Source organism: Oncorhynchus gorbuscha, linkage group LG05 (assembly GCF_021184085.1).
Source record: "Oncorhynchus gorbuscha isolate QuinsamMale2020 ecotype Even-year linkage group LG05, OgorEven_v1.0, whole genome shotgun sequence".
NCBI lineage: Eukaryota > Metazoa > Chordata > Actinopteri > Salmoniformes > Salmonidae > Oncorhynchus > Oncorhynchus gorbuscha.
Genome location: NC_060177.1, coordinates 20,265,654 through 20,292,340, shown reverse-complemented (window position 1 = coordinate 20,292,340; position 26,687 = coordinate 20,265,654). Strand labels below are relative to the sequence as shown.

Here is a 26,687-nt window from a genome sequence, read left to right as displayed (position 1 = left end):
AGGACCACAGCATGTTCAAACATGCTCTGGCAGCAGGTCAGATTCTGCAGGCTCTTGGTCTGAGATTTTTGGTCTATTTTTACCCTCTCCATGGTTTCTTCATTTAGCTCCAGGTTCACATTTCCCCCTTATAGCTCTCTAGGAGCCTTGGTTGCCCTAACCTCCTTTATATCCATCACCCGCCCTGCACGCCGGCCGGCCTATCCAAATGGTTGTGAAGTTTTAATTGCCTAGCATTACAATTTCAGAGACCCCTGTTCCATTCTCCTGCATGGTGTGACAGGGGAAGAAGATGAAGTGACTGCTGACAGCATTAGGTTCTGGAACCACAAAGGTTTAATCATGGTTTAATGCTAACTCTGCTACTACACAGACACTCAACTGTGAGATTTTCATCGCTTTATAACAGGGATGGACATCTCTGGTCCTGGAGGACTGCAGTGTGTGCCAGATTTCATTCCAGGCCAACAGTCACAAGTCTGGTTCAAACACTTAACTTACCATGGGCTTCAATCATGGTCTTCTTCGTGGTCTACAACACTTTCTTCCCATCTCATTTTCTACGTTCTGCTATGTCCCTCCCTGGCTATTGCACTCTCTGTACTCCTCTTCTCTAGCACCCTCTAACGGCAACCTGTGTCCTTACAGTACAGCATAGAGCTAGATAGAGGACTCATCTTTATATCTGTGCCATTATAACGTCTGTGACAGCATGGGCAGCGCCGTTGAGGCTACAGCCCATAGGAATTCCCACCCAGTCTGCTATTTATTGTGCAGAAATTGGCAAAAGGGATGAGATAGTCTCTTCTAGCTCCCTCTCCCTGCTTTCCTTCCCTCCCAGCCCAGAGAATGCAATTACTCAGTAACTTTAATAGAGTATCTACAAAACATGGGACAAACTTGTTTAAGTTGCCATGCAAGTGGTAAAAGTGCTTTTAGAGTTATGGGAGCAGTTTAGAATAAGAAAACGTGTTTTTATTGTATGTACAGTATGTATGTTGTACAATATGTTTTTATATCAAATATGCAGCCATGTGGACAGAGTTACCAACAGTACAGCAGGTGTCCTGTTATAATGGGACATGCATAATAGTCTGTGTTATGTGTAAATCTACGTGTGACACTGTCAATCCTTTCTTGGTCTTACAAAAAATGAGAAAAACCTTTGTGTGTACAGCAGCACAATAATGACATTACACAGACACGATATTGAGAACGCTAAGCCACAGATGAGCAAAGTAAAGAAAATTATATCAATAGCCAATGTGAAAACACAGAAAGACAAAAGGCAGACATTGTGATCCCTAAGCAACATCTACAGAGAGAGAGAGAGAGAGAGAGAGAGAGAGAGAGAGAGAGAGAGAGAGAGAGAGAGAGAGAGAGAGAGAGAGAGATAACGGAAATCATGTAGAATAAAGGGGTGGGAAAATGTGCTGCCCTTGATAGATGATCATGCTTGTGTTGCCTTGGTAACAAGCCCTGTTAGGTAACTAGGTTGCCATGGTGCCCATTTCTGCCAGTGATGGAGACCTGGCCTTCCTGTCCATGATCAAAGCTCACCAGCACAGAAAGGAACTAATAACACTGGACTGCACAGTGCTGCCCTCCAAGTCAAATGTATTCAGCCATTCACTGGACTCAATTGAAATTAGAGCCAAACACCTGGAACATATACAATAACTGCACCTGCATGTCCATTGGTGATTTAATCTAGGGATACATCTGGCAACGATACAGAGAAGATACTGACACGAAGAAATAAACAACCCAGCAAACACACAGCGAGACAACCTTGGATCCTCAGGTGGATGTCCTCAGTGTAATCAAAAAAAAGAGAAACTGAACTTTTATACAATTCCAAATGAAGTGTGTGAACACAGTACAGCACACTCAAAATAACATATTATGGAACCAGCCGCGCAAATGGGATTAAATAGCTAATTTACAAACAGTGTAATTGCCACACAGATAGATTCTAGTCCAATGTTTCACAGGCCTTGTTATGCTGCAGTAGCTGTATAGCAGAGCCCTAGTAGTCCTCTGGCCCTGGCCCATTGTCAGAGTGCCATATAGAGTACACTGAACCACTAAATCATCTGGATAGGCTGATGGTAGTGACAGCTAAACAATAGAAACTATCTTGCCAAGTTCAATGGGTTAATACAGGGAATATGCTTTGCTTGTCTCACAGCCTCCACATTTATTTTTCAGGAACATTTACTACTACTGTGGGTTTCTTGTAACTTTAACAGTGACTCAACCGTTGTAGGTGTGCTTGTGTGACTATGTGTGGGAGAGTTTCTCTGTTTGTTTTCAGGTGCAGCACCTCTGAGGTCATATCGTATTTGTCTGGATACTGCTTAGGCTAAATGTGTATATGTTTACCAGATTACTCTGACTGACTCTCCTCTCTCAAGGTGATCTGACACAATCCTCTGATTACATGTGCGCCCGTGTGAATGTAATTTTTCCAATGTTGTGATGTGTCCTCCTGTGCAGATGGTTTCCACGGTAACAGGGCCAGAGCAGCAAGCCGAATGCAGAGAGTATATGCGTGCAATAAACATTCAAAACATGCGCTGTTCAGATAAACGTGTGTTTGTGAGAAATAAAAAACAATCAATTATTCACTCAAACAAAACATACAAGTACAAAACTCAAAGAGAGAACATATTTCATGAATTTTTATTTGTTATTTTTATTTTATTTGTTTATTTATGTGGTTCTTTTTGTAAGGACCATCCAGAAGAGCTCAGCTAGAATACATATCTTGAAAGGGAACATAAGAATATGTACCTGTGTTGGTCGACAGATGGGGCTGGACAAATCAAAACGAACAGCTGGCATTCTTCCAACATAGACTGAGTTGTGTGATCAATGCACATCGTATGTTCACACAGGCAGTTATTTTATCATCTTAAAACCTCTTCTAATGCAAGCACTAACTTCAAACAATAACCAACCTCAGCACTAAGGTTGGTTAGTTGCATTCACTACTGAACATCTTTCTACCTAATTTGGCATATATTTTACCAGATGTTGGAGTATATGATATACTGTACTGTGGTTTGCTGCTAAGAAAAATAACTGTGGAAAAAACATGCAATTCCCATAGCAAACGTTTAGTAAACACTCTGATCCCTTAAGTATGGCACCATTGAAGAGGGAGGAGTCTCCCTGTTGCATAATTGTGGCCTGGACTGTTCCATGCTTCACTCCACCTCTGGGATAGGTTTGTATTTGTAGATCAGAAGTGTGCATTGGTATGGCAGTGTCGTTGTGTGTAAATACAGCCTCATGTCCACGTTGACTACTTCACTATAGGAGGAAAGCCTTTACTTAGCTGGTTCCTTTTAACCATATTAACTTAGCTAAGTAGTCTGGTCTAAAAACGGACTTTAGAAATACAAACGCTTTACATTATGCAGATGTGCACCCCAACCCCTTACTGATTAAATAGCAACATTTAAAGAGCAAATATTCTCAATTCAAGTTCTACATAAGGAAATACACTGGTCTGTTGTTCAGTGCAAGAGATCTTATCTACTAAACCCAATAGTTTAACCTGATGTCTAGTTTGGAGCGCTGGTTGAATGGTTTATTATACAGGCAGTGTACATATTGTCTGTGGCAGCAATCTTATGCTAAGAGCATTTGTGAGCCAAATGAAGAGGTTATTAGTATTGCTAGACTAGTCATATATTCCATTATTAGGCTATCAACCTTCAGTAACTATGTGGTTAATGCATCTTTTGTGTGTTTTGAAATCCCATGTAGGAAATCATGTGGTGAATAATCCCCCTGGGAGTTGTTAAAAGGAAAATGTGACGACTTTGCAGCAAACTGCATTTTTTTCTTTATAATATGGGCATTCAGACTGAATGAATAGAAACAGTGGAAAACTGTTCCTCAGCCTCCCTCACTTACACATCTCAATGCCAATAATGGTATCTAGTACCACAGCTTGCTCATGCAACATATTGGTAATAACCTGGCTCTTTGACACATTAAGCCAGGTGACAAAGGAGATATTAGTCCATATTCTATAGCTAACTAGAAAAGCAAGGCCCAAAGCTTGTGAAAACATACGCTTGTGAAAACAGTGTGGAAATAGTGTAACACATACAGTACTGTTGAAAGAGAGTTCGGAAACCAACCAACTACTAGGTAGTTACAACATGGGTAATCATTTTGTTCTTATCCCATCAAAACCAGTTTTGCAATGACTTATATGAGTGCTTGATCTCTGTTAGTCTCATGGTCACATACTGTACATTAAGTACATGCATATCAAAACCTTTGTACCATACAGCCAATACATATTTCGTCAAGAAATGCGTCGATTCTTTGTATAACTGGGGATAACAAACTAATTGAAAGCACAACTACAGCTGAATTTAGGGCAAGTGACATTTTAGGACATAAACAGACGTCACTGTTGCAGTCATGATCACTTTGCTGAATTCGTTTTTTTCTTACACTCAAACCTCAATGTGTAGAAAGTGATGGCATTCAACATTCCTCAATTAGTAAATATCTAAAAAAGGCAACTCAGATGTGGTGTGACAAAAACAGCCTGAAAACAAGTATTTGGCAAGTTTTAACTCAGGGATAAAATGACTGTGTTACTGGGGTCAACATGACACTTGATTATTTCTCCAACATAGTTACATGAAGTCAGACACAAGGACGAGAAGCAGATATGCAACACTTATAGAAAACAAACAAACTTCAAAAAACACACACACAAGTACGCACACACGCACACACAAAGACACACACACAACGTTCATTCTTACTCAAGTGTGTACAGCATGAAATCAACCAGTCATAGGTACAGCAGCCAATGAGAAAGGTGTGAGAACCACAACTCTTCTGGGTGACATTTAAGGCTGGGCAGGGCCTGGCAGCATGCCCAGCTGTCCACGTCCGCACCCCCCTGGCACTGGTCATCTATGTACAACAAACAGACTAAGAGCATTATCAGTCGTGGGATGGGACGTTGTGGCCCACACACAGTGTGGTTGGGACACCATGGTTCATAACACAGACTGACTGGTCTGTGTTCTGTGATCGCCTGGCCCGGCCTGGGCGGGATGCTAGAGAGAAGAGAGACAGAAGTGTTATTACCCGGGCCTGCTGGGCGAGGGCCTGCTGGGCGAGGGCCTGCTGGGCGAGGGCTTGGGTGAGAGTTAATGGTGGATGATGCTCAAAGTGCAGAGGGAGGGGTAGAGATGAGATAACATTAGAGGAATTCAATGTGTGTTGCCGGGCTGGCATCCCATGGTAAACCAGCTAGTTTGATCATGCTTCACCCATGCTTAGCCAATGCATCACACCTCAAAATGTAGACCGTCTGTATAAAGAGGTTGTTTTAAAGGGAAGTTTATGAGTATGTTCAAACCATGCTATCATTTATAATCCCCTTTAGATGTTGTTGAGGGTTTAGTCGTCAACATGCTGTGCATTCTGCCATGCATCTTTCAGGCCACTCTGGGTTCAGACTTGATTTCACTCCTGTTTAAGACCTCCCATTCACTTCATTTTGGTTTCCAACAAGCTTGGTACACCAGAGGAGAGAAAGGGAGAAATACATTCATATACATTCATATACATTCAATCCATTCAATGAAATACAGACCCTTCTGACAGGTTTCATACAAAATTTATTTCATGCTAGAGTTGTATTCTTGAACTCCTTTTTTCCTATTGATTTCATGTTGCATAACATTGTGCATGCAGTTGATTTTCCCCCATGTTCTTAATTGCAAATAATGATTTTATATTTTAAAATATACACATATTTTTGCTGCTTTCATAGTAGCTAAAGGTTGTTGGGGAAAGATGGTCAGACACATCCTGACTCAACCAGATTCTTTATGATTTATTTTCTAGTTCTCTTTAAAAAAAATAACACTGTTCAAATTATATATTTAGTATGTGAGAGTAACAATGGTTCACTATGATAAGTTCTCCATAAATAATTGATCGTATACATCAATACGTATAGCAGTAGACAGAAACATAGATTACTAATTTAGCCTAAATGATTCTTCTCAGTAAGATCCAGGATCACAAGCATGCCAACATAAACAAGGTCAAACGTTATTTTAGCTTTTCACAAAATAGAGAGCTTGCTGAAATATGTATATTCTCCATCTTTCTTCAAGTCTCTAGTTATGAAATAGTGGTCAATATGACCAGAGCTGCCAGGTAACATGTACTCTGTACCACAAAGAAGAATAGGAAGAAATGTGAGAAGAAAACACTCTCTCATTGAACACCTTAATAGTCTGGCTACATAAATTGTATGCAAAAGTGAGGAATCGTTAAAAGAAAAATATATTCTTCATACGGATAGTCGTAATAGCTATAGTTTATTTTTTATGTTTTACTAGTCCACCATGCAACTCATGCTAAATAAAAAGAGTCATGTTTAACTGATGGTATTGGGTGACATAAATGCCATTAGCAGTTATTCTTATTGTCCTCTACTTATTGATTTCATTCCACCCTTTCTGGCCATTCAGGCCAAGATGTCAGACCAATGTTCCTTTGTTATTTGTCTTTCTGTCGTCCTACAGTTCTTCATTGAGAAAAAGTCCATACAAAAACAACAACGAAGAAAAGCAAAAAGGACTTCTTCGATCTTGATGTTTGAGAGAAAACCTGTCCTCCAAAGTGAGACGGGTGAGCTCACTGTAAGAAACCTCTGTATCTACTGTTTCTCTTCCTCACTGTGAATGTGGCCCTGTCAAGCCCTCCATCCGTGGAATCAAGAAATGTTGGAGAGGGGGATTTCTCCCAAAGCGTTGGTTTCTCCCACTCAGTCAGACTGTGGTGCGCCCCCCTCAGGTCACTCTGAGAACTTCTGCCTGCATATACTTAACTAAGACAGTCTCCTCTTTACAGGGATCTGTGGTAGAGAATACACGGGAGGGTTGGGTTGCTCAGCATCAGCCAGTCAATGGTCATTCTCAAAAGGATGGATGCATTTGAGAAAAGTAAGACAATGGGGGGGGGGGGTTACAGAGGAAGAGGACCTCTAACAAATGTTTTAAAAAATAAATAAAAAACTTGCTCCGTGGTGATCCAGGAGAGGGAGAGAAAACAAGGGACAGAGATACAGAGAAGTGAAAGAAAGAGACAAGCTGAGAGGACAGCAGAGGAAAAGAGTGTGTGACTGGGCTAACTATCTGTTGGGTCGGAGCTGTGTTCATGCACACCATGTCCCTGAGGGGGAGCCACACCAACAGAGAAAGACAGGATTGTAGCAGGATAGGAAGATCGACAGAATAAAAGACAGAAGAGCAGAACGGGAGAAGAAGTCAACCAAAACTGGGAAAATTGGACTTGTCTTTGAAGTAGCTACTTTGTGGTTGTGCTTGTGGTGGGAAGATACATTCTTTACCTTGTAAAAAAGTATTGTGAAATAGAATATAGATAAGCAAAAATATATATATTTACTACTGAATCTATTGATGGTTTGCCTTCAATAAAAACAAGACTAGGTTCCAATAATTTAAGTGTTAGAGTACTTCACCTACAGTGAATATTTACAGCTGGGTCCTTTTCCCCATTTGGATGGGGAAAAGCCACACAAGAGTATTTAGAGATTATGATCTCCCATTCATAGGTGTAGGGTTTCAGATCTTTTGGAATCTACCTGAGCTAACCTGCTCTTTCCTATGGATGTCAAAATGCAATATTTCTGGTATTAAAGACTCTCTTCCCATGATCAGTTTTGAGAAGTTTACAGTTTACAGAGACAGAGAACAAGCAACACAGATAGATAACCACAGAAAAAAGAAGAGACGGAAGCGAAAAGCTGAAGACGGACAGCAAAGTCCAGGGGACAAAAATGGAACAGACCGATACAACACGGTGGAACAGGAGCTAGCTGCAGATGGGGTTCCTGTGGGTGGGTAACAGGGAGAAGGGCAGAGGTTTAGAGGGGACCCCAGGAGACCTGTGTCACTGATCCATGTCTACAGAGTACTACGGGACACTACGTGGGCTGCAGGGCCCTGCAGAGACTGACACCACTCTAGTACCAGCCCCCCATGCCGGCAATGGTGCTAAGGCTATAAAGCATTTGGTAACCTTTGTTTGGGGAGAGACAGAGTTTCCGAGGTGTAGTGTAACAGTATGCTTTATCTTTCAAATAATTTCCTTTCACTCTTTTTTCAAAATCTATTATATTGATCACGGCCAATTGTACACACGTATTACCATTCATGCGTTCTCTGTTTGATTAAGGTCTTGGAAGCATGCAGAGAGCAGTTGGAGGAGGGGGGGGGGTGAGGGTGAGGCACGGCTCGGAAAGAATGCACATCAATGTATTTTCTAGCAGGGTTGAGAGCCCAGCAGCCATTCTGGCTCCAGGCACTAACACTTATCTGACGCTTATTCAGCTAGTTCAACATCAAGATCATTTTGTGGTTAACAATATGAAATGGAGAAGAGAGACTGACAGTTTCCTGTCTGCTTTGTAATACTGTTTATAAGAGTGCTGGCACAGAGCCATATTCAGCTAGACTTCAACATGTATCTACTGCAGTCCAATTATATAGTGATCTTGTTACATAATCTTATGACATGCTGTTATTTAACAACAATAGCCTGTCATCTATTTGTAAAGCAATGATATAAAAATAGTTATTTGCTGAAGTTATTCAGTGTTAGACAAGAGGTAGGACGCTATTGAAAATGTACGTCTTCCTTCTCACAATGCTTGTCATATACTGTAATACCATGTGGCCTCTCTTATTCCTCACCATACTTCACCCCTTACCACCAGCTACATTTCCTCTCCAATGCCAACCATCAGCTGGACAGGACATGCAGTGTTGAGTTAAAAGACAAGCACAACACATGCCAACAGGGAGCAACAGAGAAACAGGTTCACTTTCCATTGGCAACATATACATAGACAATCACACACAGACACAGTCGCAGACATACTGTACACACACTCAGAAGCACATTCATAAACACATTACATTTACATTTACATTTAAGTCATTTAGCAGACGCTCTTATCCGGAGCGACTTACAAATTGGTGCATTCACCTTATGACATTACATAGAATATACAACAGTGAGGGCATGTGTACTCTTAGCTACTGTTAGTGATCATTCTACTTGATTCATGTAATGGATCAGTCTCATGACGTGGAAACAGTGGATTACTGTTGTGTTTGTGTTATGGCTCTTGAGAGTCACTGAACTTGTCCATCCTAAACAGATCATGCTCACAAAGAGCGGTTCACAATGGGAGACAGTGGGAATGTGTGACCTTTCGACCAAAAAAAAAGCTCCACTGTGCACTAGAAGAGGCAGGATAAGTATGTGAAACTGTATACTGTATGGAGGCTGTAGCAGGTTCTGTCTTAGCTAGTGTCTGGGAACTTGGCTGGGGATGATGGCAGGTGAGATTTAGCAATGCTATTAGCCCATGACAACAATATACAGTATTATGTGCTTGTGATTCATCTCCCTACGCTCAAAGCAGCTAATTTAAGAAGCTGCGGATGACACAGGCATTATAGTTTGATACTGAAACAATTGTGGAAGCAGCTTTTTCTTCTTCTTTTTCAGAGTTGATTCATCATAGAAGCCTTTGGCTTGCACTTGTCCTGCCTTTGCCTGGTGTAACTGTAGACTAGAGGATATGATGAAGGCCTGATGTTATTGTAGAGCATAAGGATAGTAAGGCTCTCTCGGTGTGGTGAACAAGGCAATTATTTTATTGTGCTATTCTTTAGTGTTAGAGGCTGGGGCGTCAGGTTGTGAGTGTGGCATGGCCGTCCTCTTGGCCACATACCCACCCAGCTAGCTGCAGCAGAGGGTAGCCCTGGGGGCCCTGGGGGCCGAGCGGTGGGCATGGGTGCGCCGGCTCCGCCAGTGACCTCCCCTGGGAAGAGCCAGCTAACGGCCAATTAGACACAAGTCAAGGATGGGGGGGGGGATGATGAAGGGGGGAGTGATGGAGGGAGGAACAAACAGATCAGACAATGAGTGGAGGATAAACAAGGAAAAACAAACATACAACAGAGAAAAACAGAAAACGGGAAAGTTAAGGTTGGCCCAGGGGGCAGTGTGATAGTCTCGGTGATGGTGAACAAACCAAATGGAGAGTATAGAACACACAGAGATGGAGAGGAGGGTTGGCAGGGTAACGTAAAGAAACATTTTCAAGAAAATCCCAAAACATAAAAACAAGACCACTAATTGGTGATTTGTTTATATATTTGGTCAGTAACTTATTTAATGCGGAAGAAAATAAATGAAAGTAATGAAAGAGAGAGAGAAGAGTTGGACAGAGAAAAAGGCTAGCGTCCAAATGCCAAATAAGAATGTTGGGGATGATGTTTTTTGTTGTTGTTTTATTTCACCTTTATTTAACCAGGTAGGCCAGTTGAGAACACCTTTATTTAACCAGGTAGGCCAGTTGAGAACACCTTTATTTAACCAGGTAGGCCAGTTGAGAACACCTTTATTTAACCAGGTAGGCCAGTTGAGAACACCTTTATTTAACCAGGTAGGCCAGTTGAGAACACCTTTATTTAACCAGGTAGGCCAGTTGAGAACACCTTTATTTAACCAGGTAGGCCAGTTGAGAACACCTTTATTTAAAGGCCACCTTTATTTAACCAGGTAGGCCAGTTGAGAACACCTTTATTTAACCAGGTAGGCCAGTTGAGAACACCTTTATTTAACCAGGTAGGCCAGTTGAGAACACCTTTATTTAACCAGGTAGGCCAGTTGAGAACACCTTTATTTAACCAGGTAGGCCAGTTGAGAACACCTTTATTTAACCAGGTAGGCCAGTTGAGAACAAGTTCTCATTTACAACTGCGACTTGGCAGATGTTGTGTCGCTCAGCAGTAGTATGTGGGTGGGGGACCGAAATTTGTCTGTGTTGGAAGCTGTATAGACAAAGATAGTAAAGACAAGACCTACTGTGAGAAAGCAACAACAAAAACTATGTGTGTGCTCTCTAAAGTGTCTTTTTGTGACTTACAGTACAGCTGTGCCGTTTCTCCTCCCTGAGTACACATGAAAGTGTGTTTGTGCTTGACTCTAAGTGTGTTCCCTGGGGTGTGTTCCCTGAGATGTGTTCCCTGAAATGTGTTCCCTGAAATGTGTTCCCTGAGGAAGTTGTACCCTGGATTTAAGCTCTGGGATGTGTGCCCCGATGTAGGGCCTGTGTCTAGGTGTGTCATATTACGTACCCTTCCTGACTCTGGCCGCTGTGTGGCCTGGCCGCCCGCCCATGGCCAGCAGGAAGCAGGGCTGCTGCTCGGACCGGTCAATAGGGCTTAAGATCTGGCCGTCGTCAGGTGACATGATCTGGTCTATGTGGGGACAGTCTTCATTGGCCAGTGCTGCTTTTTCTGCCTCCTTGGATGACTGCTTGGCTGACTCCTTGGCTGACTCCTTGGCTGACTCCTTGGCTGACTCCTTGGTTAACTCCTTGGCTGCTCTCTTGGCTGACTCCTTGGACGTTTCCCCGTTCACTTTGGGATCTTGAAAAACAGCTTGTGGAGCTGAAACAGAGGGAGAAGAACTTAGTGGTGATTCCTCAATGGTGTGGAAGAGGATGTGTCAGCACCTCCATTTGTGTGCAAGCATGGCTGTTTTTTTTATCTGAACTTTTTCAAATGTCAAATAAACATTGACCTTTCCCAACTGCCCCAAATCCCATCCACTGGAGCTTAAACAAACAAAAACTCTTCAGACTTGCTGCTCAATTTGGCACAGAATATCTGCTTTCTTTGGTTTCCCAAATCCCTCACTCTCAAAACTAGCAAGCTCCGGTCCTGGAAATGTACCACCTGCCTTTCCAGACAAAGCAGTGACTATTTACAGGTCAATAAAATAACCATAGAGCCACACAATTCTTCATCTTCAGTATGGTAAGTAAAGGTAGTGGAGTTCTAAGCCATTACCTTCTGTACATGACCAACTCAAAACAATGGAACAGGAAACACTACCATTTGATCATCCAGGCCTCACATGTCATACCTCGTGGGCCTTATAAGCATTACATCTCCAGACTGAACCACACATCCCAGACCACCACTGTCACCGCTGTAGTAAAACATTATTTGTGGGTAACACTTGCAGATATTAGCAATGGTATCTCTGCTGAATTGATGCTTCACCCCATTACACATTACAGTAATCCATCTGCTCTTGTCAGCGCAGCAGGCAGCACACAGACCCTAGCCAGCCACACACAGCCATTGTATGTGTGACGCAGACCCTCTGGGATAGAGGGAGAGGAAGACAGGGAGAGAGAGTGGGAGATGAGTCACTTTCAACAGAATAGTTCAATGAACAGACACCATTCTTTAACTCCCTCACTTTTTCCCTCTCTGTTCCTCCCCTTCTCGCTATCCCTGTTGACTTTTGTCTTTTTTTCATCCCCCTCTCATCCCCTCATTCATCTTTTGGATATCTGTATCCAATTCATGGGCTCTATTGATTGGCTGTTGGCCTGGTAATCGTGCATATCTGATGTGATGGAGTGGCAGAGGATTTGTCCAGATGGTGCCTCTTTACGGGAAAGAGAGGGAGAGTAAAGATGACACAGCAGTAATGACCATATCTCTGAGATCTGTCCATCACTGGCATCGTGGAGGACAACACTTCCAAAAGAAGCATGATGCATTCTGGTCATTTTGGTCAGCCATCACTACAGCCTGAAACCATCTTACTCTCTACTTTCTACTGCACTAACAACATTTCTCGCAGAACCATACTCATCACTTCTCATTCAAATGTGTTGCCACACTGCACAACCACAGAAGAGATATACAGCGAGATACTGTATGTCATTTAGCGGACCTGGTCAAGAAGTGTCTGTGTTGCACATGTGGTTAAAAACAGCTCACTGAATAAATGATGACAGCCATTTCAGAGTTGTTGTTTTTTACTGCACTGGCTTGCTGACTGGAGCTGCACTCTCATAGTCATTCCAATGGCATTTCACTGGGTCAACTCCCCACTGGTCCCTTAATGTTTGTCTGTGTGTTCTGACATTGATTAGTAAAAATGGATGTGTTCATCTGTTTAAACTTAGAAACAATAAGCACACACCATATTCAAGTATGCAACAAAGTAATGGATGTCACAAATAAGCAAGCAGCTACGTGTGTGTGTGTGTGTGTGTGTGTGTGTGTGTGTGTGTGTGTGTGTGTGTGTGTGTGTGTGTGTGTGTGTGTGTGTGTGTGTGTGTGTGTGTGTGTGTGTGTGTGTGTGTGTGTGTGTGTGTGTGTGTGTGTGTGTGTGTGTGTGTGTGTGTGTGTGTGTGTGTGTCGATCACATCAGCTGCTCAAGGGACCAGCTTTATGAGGAGTACAGTACAGCATTTTAAAAGTTATGTAACCTTTCCCAGCTCTCTTATTCAGAGAAAGTGAGCTCCATAGATAGTGTAGACTGCTGTAAAAAGTACATTGATGCATTGCATATTTGGCAATCCTAGTCTATTCCTCATCCTAATCAAACAGCCCATGCCTCATGTTCAAAGACTGGAGGACTCAGACAGAGTTCTCACTCCATGGGAGGCCATATATAGAGAATGCCAACTCATGTGCCAGAATCACAACGTGCATTATTCATTTCCCCCTGAGCTGAACCCAACCCATCTTGAGGGCCCATGCTCAGCATGTTCCTGAATGTGTGTGTATTCATGTGTTATTACATACATGTATCCCTTATAGTAACTTTGGAATACTGCCCATGTAATGTAAAGTGTTGCTCTAATGTCTGTCTGTTAAATTACCACTGATGAGCCATTGATGCCATTGAGCCATTGATGAGCTGGTCAAACTGTTTTCTGATTGGGTGCTAAATGAGTTTCAGATTGGCTGCATATTCCATCATTCTGCTTTGCAGCCCAGTGTGAATAATAGGAGAAGCAAGTGAATAGCTGCAGTTCGTGGCAGAACCTGAGTCCTATTGTGCAATGTGCGTTGCTTGGACACTGTTGTCATGGCAACATGCATTGGCACAGAAAAAAGATTGGAGAAAAATTTAATAAATGAGACATTAAGAATGAGATAGGATGTTGGGAAGGTGAAAACAATCATTGTTTTTACCACCTCCAGAGAACGTACATTATGGCAGTGCCTGGTGAAACTCTAACTCTCATTGGTCAAGATCATAGAAGTAATGAGACTTAGGCACATCCTGTATCATATGACTAGGCAAAGTCAGGAAGTGTGACCCTTGTTAATGTTTTTCCTCTCTCCTCCAGCAGACAAGTCATTATGTCACCTCTGGTTGTTCTCTCTGCGAGGAGTCAGGTCAGATGACAGGCCCTGATAGCTCAGCGTGTAGACGCCATCTGACAGGCTGCAAAGTAAAGGTGCAGATAGAGGTCAAGGTAATCTAAATGTGTTTGTTACAAACAAATAACTATCACTGAATAGTATTGTTGGAATCTAATCAGTAGAGACACCTTGTTAGTGGGACATCTTGGATCACAACTCTCCAGGGAAAACATTCATTATAAAGTTAAAAGATTCTATTACAAACAGAAGTACAGCCAGTGAGCGAGGGGTGCAGTGTTTGTGTGTGTGTGTGTGTGTGTGTGTGTGTGTGTGTGTGTGTGTGTGTGTGTGTGTGTGTGTGTGTGTGTGTGTGTGTGTGTGTGTGTGTGTGTGTGTGTGTGTGTGTGTGTGTGTGTGTGTGTGTGTGTGTGTGTGTGTGTGTGTGTGTGTGTGTGTGTGTGTGTGTGTGTGTGTGTGTGTGTGTGAGTGCTGAGAGGGGTGTTAGTCATAGATGTAGCGTGGAATGATGCTTGGCCTTAACATGTGGCAGTAAATAAGGAGCCATCACCAGATGCACTCATGGCCACTTCAGGCCCTTGTGGCAGGGCATAAATACACACTACTCACACTATTTCATAGAAGAGGGAATTTCATGGAATCAGTTGGGCCTTACCCTATTATGAGTCAGCGATGTACAGTACATCAGCCTGTGAGTAACTGAGAATCCCCCCAAAGCTGCTTGTGCTCACCACAGCTGGCCTGGTCATCCAAGCAGAAAAACATGAAAGAGCAACACAGTCATCATCCATCCAAGGGACTTCCTGAAAATTGATAGGTTCTCTGAGGGAAACCCCTACTCTCTGCTGTCTTTGTCCAACTTCCCCTATGAGTCACACAGGTTAGACACACAGGTCTCCAGGCAAACAGGCTGTCTCTTTTATTGCGATAATTTCTAGAGTGCAATATCACTGGTGCAAGTTAACTGTGAAATAATGGCATTCGCTGTTAAAAAAAGATATATATATATATATATATATAAACACTACCGGTCAAAAGTTTTAGAACACCTCCTCATTCATGGGTTTTTCATTATTTGTACTATTTCCTACACTGTAGAATAATAGTGAAGACATCAAAACTATGAAATAACACATATGGAATCATCTAGTAACCAAAAAAGTGTTAAACAAATCTAAATATATTTTATATTTGAGATTCTTTAAATAGCCACTCTTTGCCATGATGACAGATTTACACACTCTTGGCATCCTCTCAACCAGCTTCACCTGGAATGCTTTTCCAATAGTCTTGAAGGAGTTCCCACATATGCTGAGCACTTGTTGGCTGCTTTTCTTTCATTCTGCGGTCCAACTCATCCCAAAATTGTCAATTTGGTTGAGGTTGGGGGATTGTGGAGGCCAGGTCATCTGATGCAGCACTCCATCACTCTCCTTCTTGGTAAAATAGCCCTTACACAGCCTGGAGGTGTGTTGGGTCATTGTCCTGTTGAAAAACAATTGACAGTCCCACTAAGCCCAACCCAGATGGGATGGCGTATCATTGCAGAATGCTGTGGTAGCCATGTTGGTTAAGTGTGCCTTGAATTCTAAATAATTCACAGACAGAGTAACCAGCAAAGCACACACACACCATAACACCTCCTCCTCTGTGCTTTACAGTCGGAAATACACATGCGGAGATCATCCGTTCACCCACACTGCATCTCACAAAGACAGTGATTCCAGACCAAAGGACAAATTTCCACTGGTCGAATGTCCATTGCTTGTGTTTCTTGGCCCATGCAAGTCTATTCTTCTTATTGGTGTCCTTTAGTAGTGGTTTCTTCACAGCAATGCAACTATGAAGGCCTCATTCAAACAGTCTCCTCTGAACCCTGAAATTTCCATCCCTAACTATAACATTTTCCTACAAGATATAACTGTCAAAGGGGGTGGTGTTGCAATCTAATGCAGAGATAGCCTGCAGAGTTCTGTCTTACTATCCAGGTCTGTACCCAAACAATTTGAGCTTCTACTTTTAAAAATCCACCTTTCCAGAAACAAGTCTCTCACCGTTGCCGCTTGCTATAGACCACCATCTGCCCCCAGCTGTGCCCTGGACACCATATTTGAATTGATTGCCTCGTATCTATCTTCAGAGCTCGTGCTGCTAGGTGACCTAAACTGGGACATGCTTAACACCCCAGCGATCCCACAATCTAAGCTAGATGCCTTCAATTTCACACAAAATATCAATGAACCCACCAGGTACAACCCCAAATCCATAAACACGGGCACCCTCATAGATATCATCCTAACCAACTTGCCCTCCAAATACACCTCTACTGTTTTCAACCAAGATCTCAGCGATCTAAAACACTTCTGCGAGCAGGCCTTTCTAATCGACCTGGGCCGGGTATCCTGGAAGGATATTGACCTCATCCCGTCAGTAGAGGATGCCTGGTTGTTCTTTAAAAGTGCCTTCCTCACCATCTTAAATAAGCATGCCCCATTAAAAAAAATTAGAACCAAGAACAGATATAGCGCTTGGTTCACTCCCGACCTGACAGCCCTTGACCAGCACAAAAACATTGTGTGGCATACTGCATTAGCATCGAATAGTCCCCGTGATATGCAACCTTTCAGGGAAGTTAGGAACCAATATATACAGGCAGCTAGGAAAGCTAAGGCTAGCTTTTTCAAGCAGAAATTTGCATCCTGTAGCACAAACTCAAAAAAAGTTCTGGGACACTGTAAAGTCCATGGAGAATAAGAGAACATCCTCCCAGCTGCCCTCTGCACTGAGGTTAGGAAACACTGTCACTACCGATAAATACACTATAATTGAGGATTTCAAGAAGCATTTTTCTACAGCTGGCCATGCTTTCCACTTGGCTACCCCTACCCTGATCAACAGCCCTCCACCTCCCACAGCAACTCGCCCAAGCTGTTATGCAGGTGAATGAGGACCCAAAAGCGACTTGGTGAAAACAGAGTCTTTATTCCAGTAAAGGAAATAGGCAATACTCCTAGACAAATCAGAGCAGAAAACAAAACATAACAAACTAATTCCACTCGTAGTGACGAGGACAGACTGGAGACTCGACCATAAACTGTAGGTTGCCTCGGGAAGGCACCGACCGTAGCAGACTCAGACACCTGCTCACACGCAGCATCTGAGGGAAACAAGACACAGCACGGCGAACAATATACAAGGATCCGACAGGACAGAAACGGAAGACAAGGGGAGAAATAGGGACTCTAATCAGAGGGCAAGATACGGAACAGGTGTGAAAAGACTAAATGAGTGAGTAGGAGAATGAGGAACAGCTGGGAGCAGGAACGGAACGATAGAGAGAGGAGAGAGAGGGAGGGAGAGAGAGAGGGATAGAAAAAGGGAACGAACCTAATAAGACCAGCAGGGGGAAACGAACAGAAGGGAAAGCATAATGACAAGACAATATAAGACAAAACATGACAGTACCCCCCCCCACTCACCGAGCGCCTCCTGGCGCTCTCGAGGAGGAACACTGGCGGCAACGGAGGAAATCATAGATCACAAACGGTCCAGCACGTCCCGAGAAAGAACCCAACTCCTCTCCTCAGGACCGTAACGGAAAACGAAAAAAAGGGAAACTAGGGTACTACTCTAAAAAAAAAATGAGACACGGGTAGAGAACTGAAAGCTTTAGAGCAAACAGGACCAAACAGGCCAGGAGAGTAACAACTAGGGACAGACTGAGACACAGCAAGGGCAGGAACAAGAACAGGAGAGATGCGATGGCAGGGAACAGACTGAGACCCAGCAAGACCAGGAGCAGAAGCAGAAAAAAAATTACCAGACTTATTCTGCGCGCAGTCCGAACAAGCAGCCACGAAACGGCGCGTGTCACGCTCCTGAGTAGGCCACCAAAACCGCTGGCGAATAGAAGCAAGAGTACCTCGAACGCCGGGATGGCCAGCTAACTTGGCAGAGTGAGCCCACTGAAGAACAGCCAGACGAGTAGAAACAGGAACGAAAAGAAGGTTACTAGGACAAGCGCGCGGCGACGCAGTGTGCGTGAGTGCTTGCTTAACCTGTCTTTCAATTCCCCAGACTGTCAACCCGACAACACGCCCAACAGGAAGGATCCCCCTCGGGATCGGTAGAAGCCACAGAAGAACTAAAGAGACGGGATAAAGCATGAGGCTTGGTGTTCTTAGTACCCGGGCAATAAGAAATAACAAACTCGAAACGAGCGAAAAACAACGCCCAACGAGCATGACGCGCATTCAGTCGTTTGGCAGAACGGATGTACTCAAGGTTCCTTTGGTCAGTCCAAACGACAAAAGGAACGGTCGCCCCCTCCAACCACTGTCGCCATTTGCCTAGGGCTAAACGGATGGCGAGCAGTTCGCGGTTAGCCACATCATAGTTACGTTCCGACGGTGACAGGCGATGAGAAAAATACGCACAAGGGTGGACCCCATCGTCAGTATCGGAGCGCTGGGACAGAATGGCTCCCACGCCCACCCCCCGACGCGTCAACCTCAACAATAAACTGTTTAGTGACGTCAGGTGCAACAAGGATAGGAACGGATGCAAAACGCTTCTTGAGGAGATCAGAACAACAATCATACGACCGGTGAGGAGGAAGGGAGTTGGTTCTGGACCGACTGAAGACCGTGCGCAGACCATGATATTCCTCCGGCACTCCTGTCAAATCACCAGGTTCCTCCTGAGAAGAGGGGACAGAACAAACAGGACAAATAGCAGACATTAAACACTTCACATGACAAGAAACGTTCCAGGATAGGATAGAATTACTAGACCAATTAATAGAAGGATTATGACATACTAGCCAGGGATGACCCAAAACAACAGGTGTAAAAGGTGAACGAAAAATCAAAAAAGAAATAGTCTCACTGTGGTTACCAGATACGGTGAGGGTTAAAGGTAGTGTCTCAAATCTGATACTGGGAAGATGACTACCATCTAAGGCGAACATGGGCGTAGGCTTGTCTAACGGTCTGAAAGGAATGTCATGTTTCCGAGCCCATGCTTCGTCCATGAAACAACCCTCAGCCCCAGAGTCTATCAAGGCACTGCATGTAGCACCCGAACCGGTCCAGCGTAGATGGACCGACATAGTAGTACAGGTACTTGACGGAGAGGACCGTCTAGTAGCGCTTATCAGTCGCCCTCCGCTTACTGATGAGCTCTGGCCTTTAACTGGACATGAAATGACAAAATGACCAGCGGAACCGCAATAGAGACAGAGGCGGTTGGTGATTCTCTGTTCCCTCTCCTTAGTCGAAATGCGAATACCCCCCAGCTGCATGGGCTCAACACCAGAGTCAGTGGGGAAAGATGGTAGTGTCGGAGAGAGGGGAGACACAGTTAACGCGAGCTCTCTTCTATGAGCTCTGTGACGAAGGTCTACCCGTCGTTCAATGCGAATAGCGAGTTCAATCAAAGAATCCACGCTGGATGGAACCTCCCGAGAGAGAATCTCATCCTTAACCTTAGCGTGGAGTCCCTCCAGAAAACGAGCGAGCAACGCCTGCTCGTTCCAGTTACTGGAGGCAGCAAGAGTGCGAAACTCTATAGAGTAATCCGTTATGGATCGATTACCTTGACATAGGGAAGACAGGGACCAGGAAGCTTCTTTCCCAAAAACTGAACGATCAAAAACCCTTATCATCTCCTCTTTAAAGTTCAGATAATCGTTAGTGCACTCAGCGCTTGCCTCCCAGATAGCTGTGCCCCACTGCCGAGCCCGACCAGTAAGGAGTGATATGACGTAGGCAATCCGAGCTCTCTCTTGAGTATGTGTTGGGTTGGAGAGAGAACACTATATCACACTGGGTGAGAAAGGAGCGGCACTCAGTGGGCTGCCCAGAATAACATGGTGGGTTATTAACCCTAGGTTCCGGAGGCTCAGAAGACCCGGAAGTAGCTGGTGGCACGAGACGAAGACTCTGATACTGTCCTGAGAGGTCGGAGACCTGAGCGGCCAGGGTCTCAACGGCATGCCGAGCAGCTGACAATTCCTGCTCGTGTCTGCCGAGCATCGCTCCCTGGAACTCGAGAGTAGAGTAGAGAGAATCCATAGTCGCTGGGTCCATTCTTGGTCGGATCCTTCTGTTATGCAGGTGAATGAGGACCCAAAAGCGACTTGGCGAAAACAGAGTCTTTATTCCAGTAAAGGAAATAGGCAATACTCCTAGACAAATCAGAGCAGAAAACAAAACATAACAAACTAATTCCACTCGTAGTGACGAGGACAGACTGGAGACTCGACCATAAACTGTAGGTTGCCTCGGGAAGGCACCGACCGTAGCAGACTCAGACACCTGCTCACACGCAGCATCTGAGGGAAACAAGACACAGCACGGCGAACAATATACAAGGATCCGACAGGACAGAAACGGAAGACAAGGGGAGAAATAGGGACTCTAATCAGAGGGCAAGATACGGAACAGGTGTGAAAAGACTAAATGAGTGAGTAGGAGAATGAGGAACAGCTGGGAGCAGGAACGGAACGATAGAGAGAGGAGAGAGAGGGAGGGAGAGAGAGAGGGATAGAAAAAGGGAACGAACCTAATAAGACCAGCAGGGGGAAACGAACAGAAGGGAAAGCATAATGACAAGACAATATAAGACAAAACATGACACAAGCCTTCCCCATTTCTCCTTCGCCCAAATCCAGATAGCTGATGTTCTGAAAGAGCTGCAAAATCTGGACGCCTACAAATCAGCCGGGCTAGACAATCTGGTCCCTCTCTTTCTAAAATTATCTGCCGAAATTGTTGCAACCCCTATTACTAGCCTGTTCAACCTCTCTTTCGTATCGTCTGAGATTCCCAAAGATTGGAAAGCTGTCGCGGTCATCCCCCTCTACAAAGGGTGAGACACTCTAGACCCAAACTGCTACAGACCTATATCTATCCTACCCTGCATTTCTAAGGTCTTCGAAAGCCAACTTAACAAACAGATTACCGACCATTTTGAATCCCACCATACCTTCTCCGCTATGCAATCTGGTTTCAGAGCTAGTCATGGGTGCAACTCAGCCACGCTCAAGGTCCTAAACAATATCATAACCGCTATCGATAAGAGACATTACTGTGCAGCTGTATTCATCCACCTGGCCAAGGCTTTCGACTCTGTCAATCACCACATTCTTATAGGCAGACTCAACAGCCTTGGTTTCTCAAATGATTGCCTCGCCTGGTTCACCAACTACTTCTCTGATAGAGTTCAGTGTGTCAAATCGGAAGGCCTGTTGTCCGGACTTCTGGCAGTCTCTATGGGGGTGCCACAGGGTTCAATTCTCGGGCCGACTCTATTCTCTGAATACATCAATGATGTCGCTCTTGCTGTTGGTGATTCTCTGATCCACCTCTATGCAGACGACACCATTCTGTATACCTCTGGTCCTTCTTTGGACACTGTGTTAACTAACCTCCAGACGAGCTTTAATGCCATACATGTCTCCTTCTGTGGCCTCCAACTGCTCTTAAATGCAAATATAACTAAATGCATGCTCTTCAACCGTTCGCTGCCTGCACATACCCGCCGGTCCAGCATCACTGCTCTGGACAGTTCTGACTTGTGGACAACTACAAATACCTAGGTGTCTGCTTAGACTGTAAACTCTCCTACCAGACTCACATTAAGCATCTCCAATCCAGAATTAAATCTCGAATCGTCTTCCTATTTAGCAACAAAGCATCCTTCAATCATGCTGCCAAACATAACCTTGTAAAACTGACCATCCTACCGATCCTCGACTTCAGCGATGTCATTTACAAAATAGCCTCCAACACTCTACTCAACAAATTGGATGCAGTCTATCATAGTAACATCCATTTTGTCACCAAAGCCCCATATACTACCCACCACTGCGACCTGTACGCTCTCGTTGGCTGGCCCTCGCTTCATACTCATCGCCAAACCCACTGGCTCAAGGTTATCTACAAGTCCCTGCTAGGTAAAGCCCTGCCTTATCTCAGCTCACTGGTCACCATAGCAGCACCCACCCATAGCACACGATCCAGCAGGTATATCTCACTACTCACCCCCAAAGTCAATTCTTCCTTTGGCCGCCTTTCCTTCCAGTTCTCTTCTGCCAATAACTGGAACAAACTGCAAACATTACTGAAGCTGGAGACTCATATCTCCCTCACTAGCTTTAAGCACCAGCTGTCAGAGCACCTCACAGATCACTGCACCTGTACATAGCCCATCTGTAAATAGCGCCATTGTAACAGCGTTCGTCTGTTGAATGAAGAGAGTCGGACCGAAATGCAGCGTGTAGGTTACTCATGACTTTAATGACAGTATCGCGGTACATGAAATAACTGAAACTAAATACAAAAAGAACGGAACGTGAAACTAATTACAGCCTATCTGGTGACTACAACACAGAGACAGGAACAAACACCCACGAAATACAAAGCGAACTCAGGCTACCTAAATACGGTTCCCAATCAGAGACAACGATAAGCACCTGACTCTAATTGAGAATCGCCTCAGGCAGCCAAGCCTATACCACACCCCTAATCAGCCGCGATCCCAAATAATACAAACCCCAATACATTTACATTTACATTTAAGTCATTTAGCAGATGCTCTTATCCAGAGCGACTTACAAATTGGTGCATTCACCTTAAACACAACATATAAACCCATGTCACACCCTGGCCTACCCAAACATATAACAAAAACACAAAATACAATGACCAAGGCGTGACAGATTCCCCCCCCCCCTAAGGTGCGGACTCCTGGACGCACCTCAAGAGCATAGGGAGGGTCCGGGTGGGCGTCTGTCCATGGTGGCGGTTCTGGCTCAGAACGTGGACCCCACTCCATAAATGTCCTTGTTCCTCCCCTTCGCGTCCTGGGATAATCCACCTTCTCCGCCGACCATGGCCTAATAGTCCTCACCCAGATCCCCACATAACTGAGGGGCAGCTCGGGACAGAGGGGCGGCTCGGGACAGAGGGGCGGCTTGGGACAGAGGGGCAGCTCGGGACAGAGGGGCAGCTCGGGACAGAGGGGCATCTCGGGACAGAGGGGCATCTCAGGACAGAGGGGCATCTCGGGACAGAGGGGCATCTCGGGACAGAGGGGCATCTCGGGACAGAGGGGCATCTCGGGACAGAGGGGCATCTCAGGACAGAGGGGCATCTCAGGACAGAGGGGCATCTCAGGACAGAAGGGCAGCTTGGGACAGAGGGGCAGCCCGGGACAGAGGGGCAGCCCGGGACTGAGGGGCAGCCCGGGACTGAGGGGCAGCCCGGGACTGAGGGGCAGCCCGGGACTGAGGGGAAGCCCGGGACTGAGGGGAAGCCCAGTACTGAGGGGAAGCCCAGTACTGAGCGGAAGCCCAGTACTGAGAGGAAGCCCAGTACTGAGAGGAAGCCCAGTACTGAGAGGAAGCTCAGGCAGGTAGTAGGCTCCGGTAAATCCTGGCTGGCTGGCGGAACTGGAAGATTCAGGTTGACAAGCAGATCTGGAAGAGACTGGTTGTCTGGCAGATCTGGAAGAGACTGGTTGTCTGGCAGATCTGGAAGAGACTGGTTGTCTGGCAGATCTGGAAGCACTGGCGGCGCTGGGCAGACTGGGAGCACTGGCGGCGCTGGGCAGACTGGGAGCACTGGCGGCGCTGAGCAGACTGGGAGCACTGGCGGAGCTGGGCAGACTGGCGGCACTGGCGGCGCTGAGCAGACGGGAGACTCCGGCAGCGCAGGAGAGGAGAAAAGTGCTGGCTGCGCTGAACAGGTGACGCGCACTGGAGGCCTGGTGCGTGGTGCTGGAACTGGTGGTACTGGATCGAGGACACGCACAGTAAGCCTGGTGCGGGGAGCTGCTACCGGAGGACTGGTGTGTAGAGGTGGCTCTGGATAGACCGGACCGTGCAGGCGCACTGGAGCTCTTGAGCACAGAGCCTGCCCAAGCTTACCTGGCTCGATGCCCACTCTAGCCCGGCCAATAGGAAGGGCTGGTATGTGCCGCACCTGGCTCTGCACCCGCACTGGAAACACTGTGCGCTCCATAGCATAACACGGTGCCTGCCCGGTCTCTCTAGCCCAACAGTGAGCACAGGGAGTTTGCGCAGGTCTCCTACCTGGCATAACTATTCTCCCTTCTAGCCACCCCCCAATAATTTTTGGGGGCTGCTTTTCCGGCTTCCAACCACGTCGCCGTGCTGCCTCCTTATACCAGCGCCTCTCCGCTTTATCCGCATCTATTTCTTCCTTGGGACGGCGATATTCTCCAGGCTGAGCCCAGGGTCCTTTTCCGTCTAATATCATCTCCCAAGACCAGAAGTCCTTATATTGCTGCTCCTCACACTTAACAGGGAGAGTAGGCTCAGGTCTGACTCCTGACTCAGCCACTCTCTCTCTGCGCTCTCCCCCAATAAATATTTGGGGGTTACTTTCGGTTTTCGCTCTGCGTCGCCGTGTTTTCCTTTTAGACTCCATTCGTCTATAGCCCTCTTCGCACTGCTGAAGTGAATCCCAGGCGGGCGCCTGCACTCTCTCTGGGTCGGCCGCCCACCTGTCGATTTCTTCCCACGTCGTATACTCCATGCCTTAACCTTCCATAACGTCCTCCTTTAGCTCCTGCCAGTTATCTACGTCGTTGCCAGTTACACGCTGCTCGGTCCGTGAGAGGTGGGTGTTTCTGTAACGGCGTGACCGAAATGCAGCGTGTAGGTTACTCATGACTTTAATGAAAGTATCGTGGTACATGAAATAACTGAAACTAAATACAAAAAGAACGGAACGTGAAACTAATTACAGCCTATCTGGTGACTACAACACAGAGATAGGAACAAACACCCACGAAATACAAAGCGAACTCAGGCTACCTAAATACGGTTCCTAATCAGAGACAACGATAAGCACCTGACTCTAATTGAGAATCGCCTCAGGCAGCCAAGCCTATACCACACCCCTAATCAACCGCGATCCCAAATAATACAAACCCCAATACGAAACACAACCCATGTCACACCCTGGCCTACCCAAACATATAACAAAAACACAAAATACAATGACCAAGGCGTGACAGTCATCCCCATAATGTATTTATTTATTAATCTTGCTCCTTTGCACTCCAGTATCTCTACTTGCACATTAATCTTCTGCACATCTACCAGTCCAGTGTTTAATTGCTATATTGTAATTACTTCGCCACCATGGCCTATTTATTGCCTTACCTCCCTTATCCTACCTCATTTGCACATACCGTATATAGACTTTTTCTACTGTAAAATTGACTGTATGTTTGTTTATTCCATGTGTTACTCTGTGTTGTTATATGTGTCGAACTGCTTTGCTTTATCTTGGTCAGGTCTCAGTTGCAAATGAGAACTTGTTCTCAACTAGCCTACCTGGTTAAATAAAGGTGAAATAAAAATTCATATAATAAAAAACAGCTGATGCTGAGAAGTGTCTGTTACTTGAACTCTGTGAAGCATTTATTTGGGCTGCAGTCTGAGGCTGGTAACTCTAATGAACATCCTCTGCAGCAGAGGTAACTCTGGGTCTTCCATTCCGGTGGCAGTCCTCATGAGAGCCAGTTTCATCATAGCGCTTGATGGCTTTTGCGACTGCACTTGAAGAAACTTTCAAAGTTCTTGAAATGTTCCATATTGACTGACCTTCGTGTCTTAAAGTAATGATGGACTGTCATTTCTCTTTGCTTATTTGAGCTGTTCTTGCTATAATATGGACTTGGTCTTTTTCCAAATAGGGCTATCTTCTGTATACCACCCCACCGTGTCACAACACAACTGATTAGCTCAAACGTATTAAGAAGGAAATAAATTCCACAAATTAACTTTAAGAAGGCACACCTGTTAATTGGAATGCATTTCAGGTGACTACCCCATGAAGCTGGTTGAGAGAATGCCAAGAGTGTGCAAATCTGTCATCAAGGCAAAGTGTGGCTATTTGAAGAATCTCAAATATAAAATATATTTTGATTTGTTTAAACTTTTTGGGTTACTACATGATTCCATATGTGTTATTTAATAGTAAAGATAAAGACAAACCCTTGAATGAGTAGGTGTTCTAAAACTTGGCCTACCTGGCCTATACATCATACAAATACATTTGGCAATCAGCCAAATGGACAATATGTCTGCAGGCTTTAAACTTGTTTCATAGCCCTGCAGTATTTCTCCTGAGACAGCAAATCAAATCAAATCAAATTTTATTTGTCACATACACATGGTTAGCAGATGTTAAATGCGAGTGTAGCGAAATGCTTGTGCTTCTAGTTCCGACAATGCAGTGATAACCAACAAGTAATCTAACTAACAATTCCAAAACTACTGTCTTATACACAGTGTAAGGGGATAAGGAACATGTACATAAGGATATATGAATGAGTGATGGTACAGAGCAG

The 26,687-nt window shown here is 44.9% G+C and overlaps 1 protein-coding gene across 4 annotated transcripts in view; it reads right to left on the bottom strand.

Annotated features, from left to right (window-relative positions):
* Positions 1–2,759: 2,759 nt before the first annotated feature.
* LOC124035646 (potassium voltage-gated channel subfamily C member 1-like) overlaps positions 2,760–26,687 on the bottom strand; it is a 51,219-nt gene continuing 27,291 nt past the window's right edge. The window contains exons 3-4 of one of the 4 annotated variants that reach the window (XM_046349205.1): positions 11,238–11,552; positions 2,760–5,099 (exon numbers count right to left, since the gene is read on the bottom strand). In XM_046349205.1, the coding sequence (XP_046205161.1) occupies positions 4,984–5,099; positions 11,238–11,552 (431 nt within the window). In that variant the 3' untranslated portion in view covers positions 2,760–4,983. Of the gene's footprint in view, positions 5,100–5,561; positions 9,931–11,237; positions 11,553–26,687 lie in introns of those variants that run through there. The other 3 variants (XM_046349204.1, XM_046349206.1, XM_046349207.1) reach the window with 3 other exon arrangements.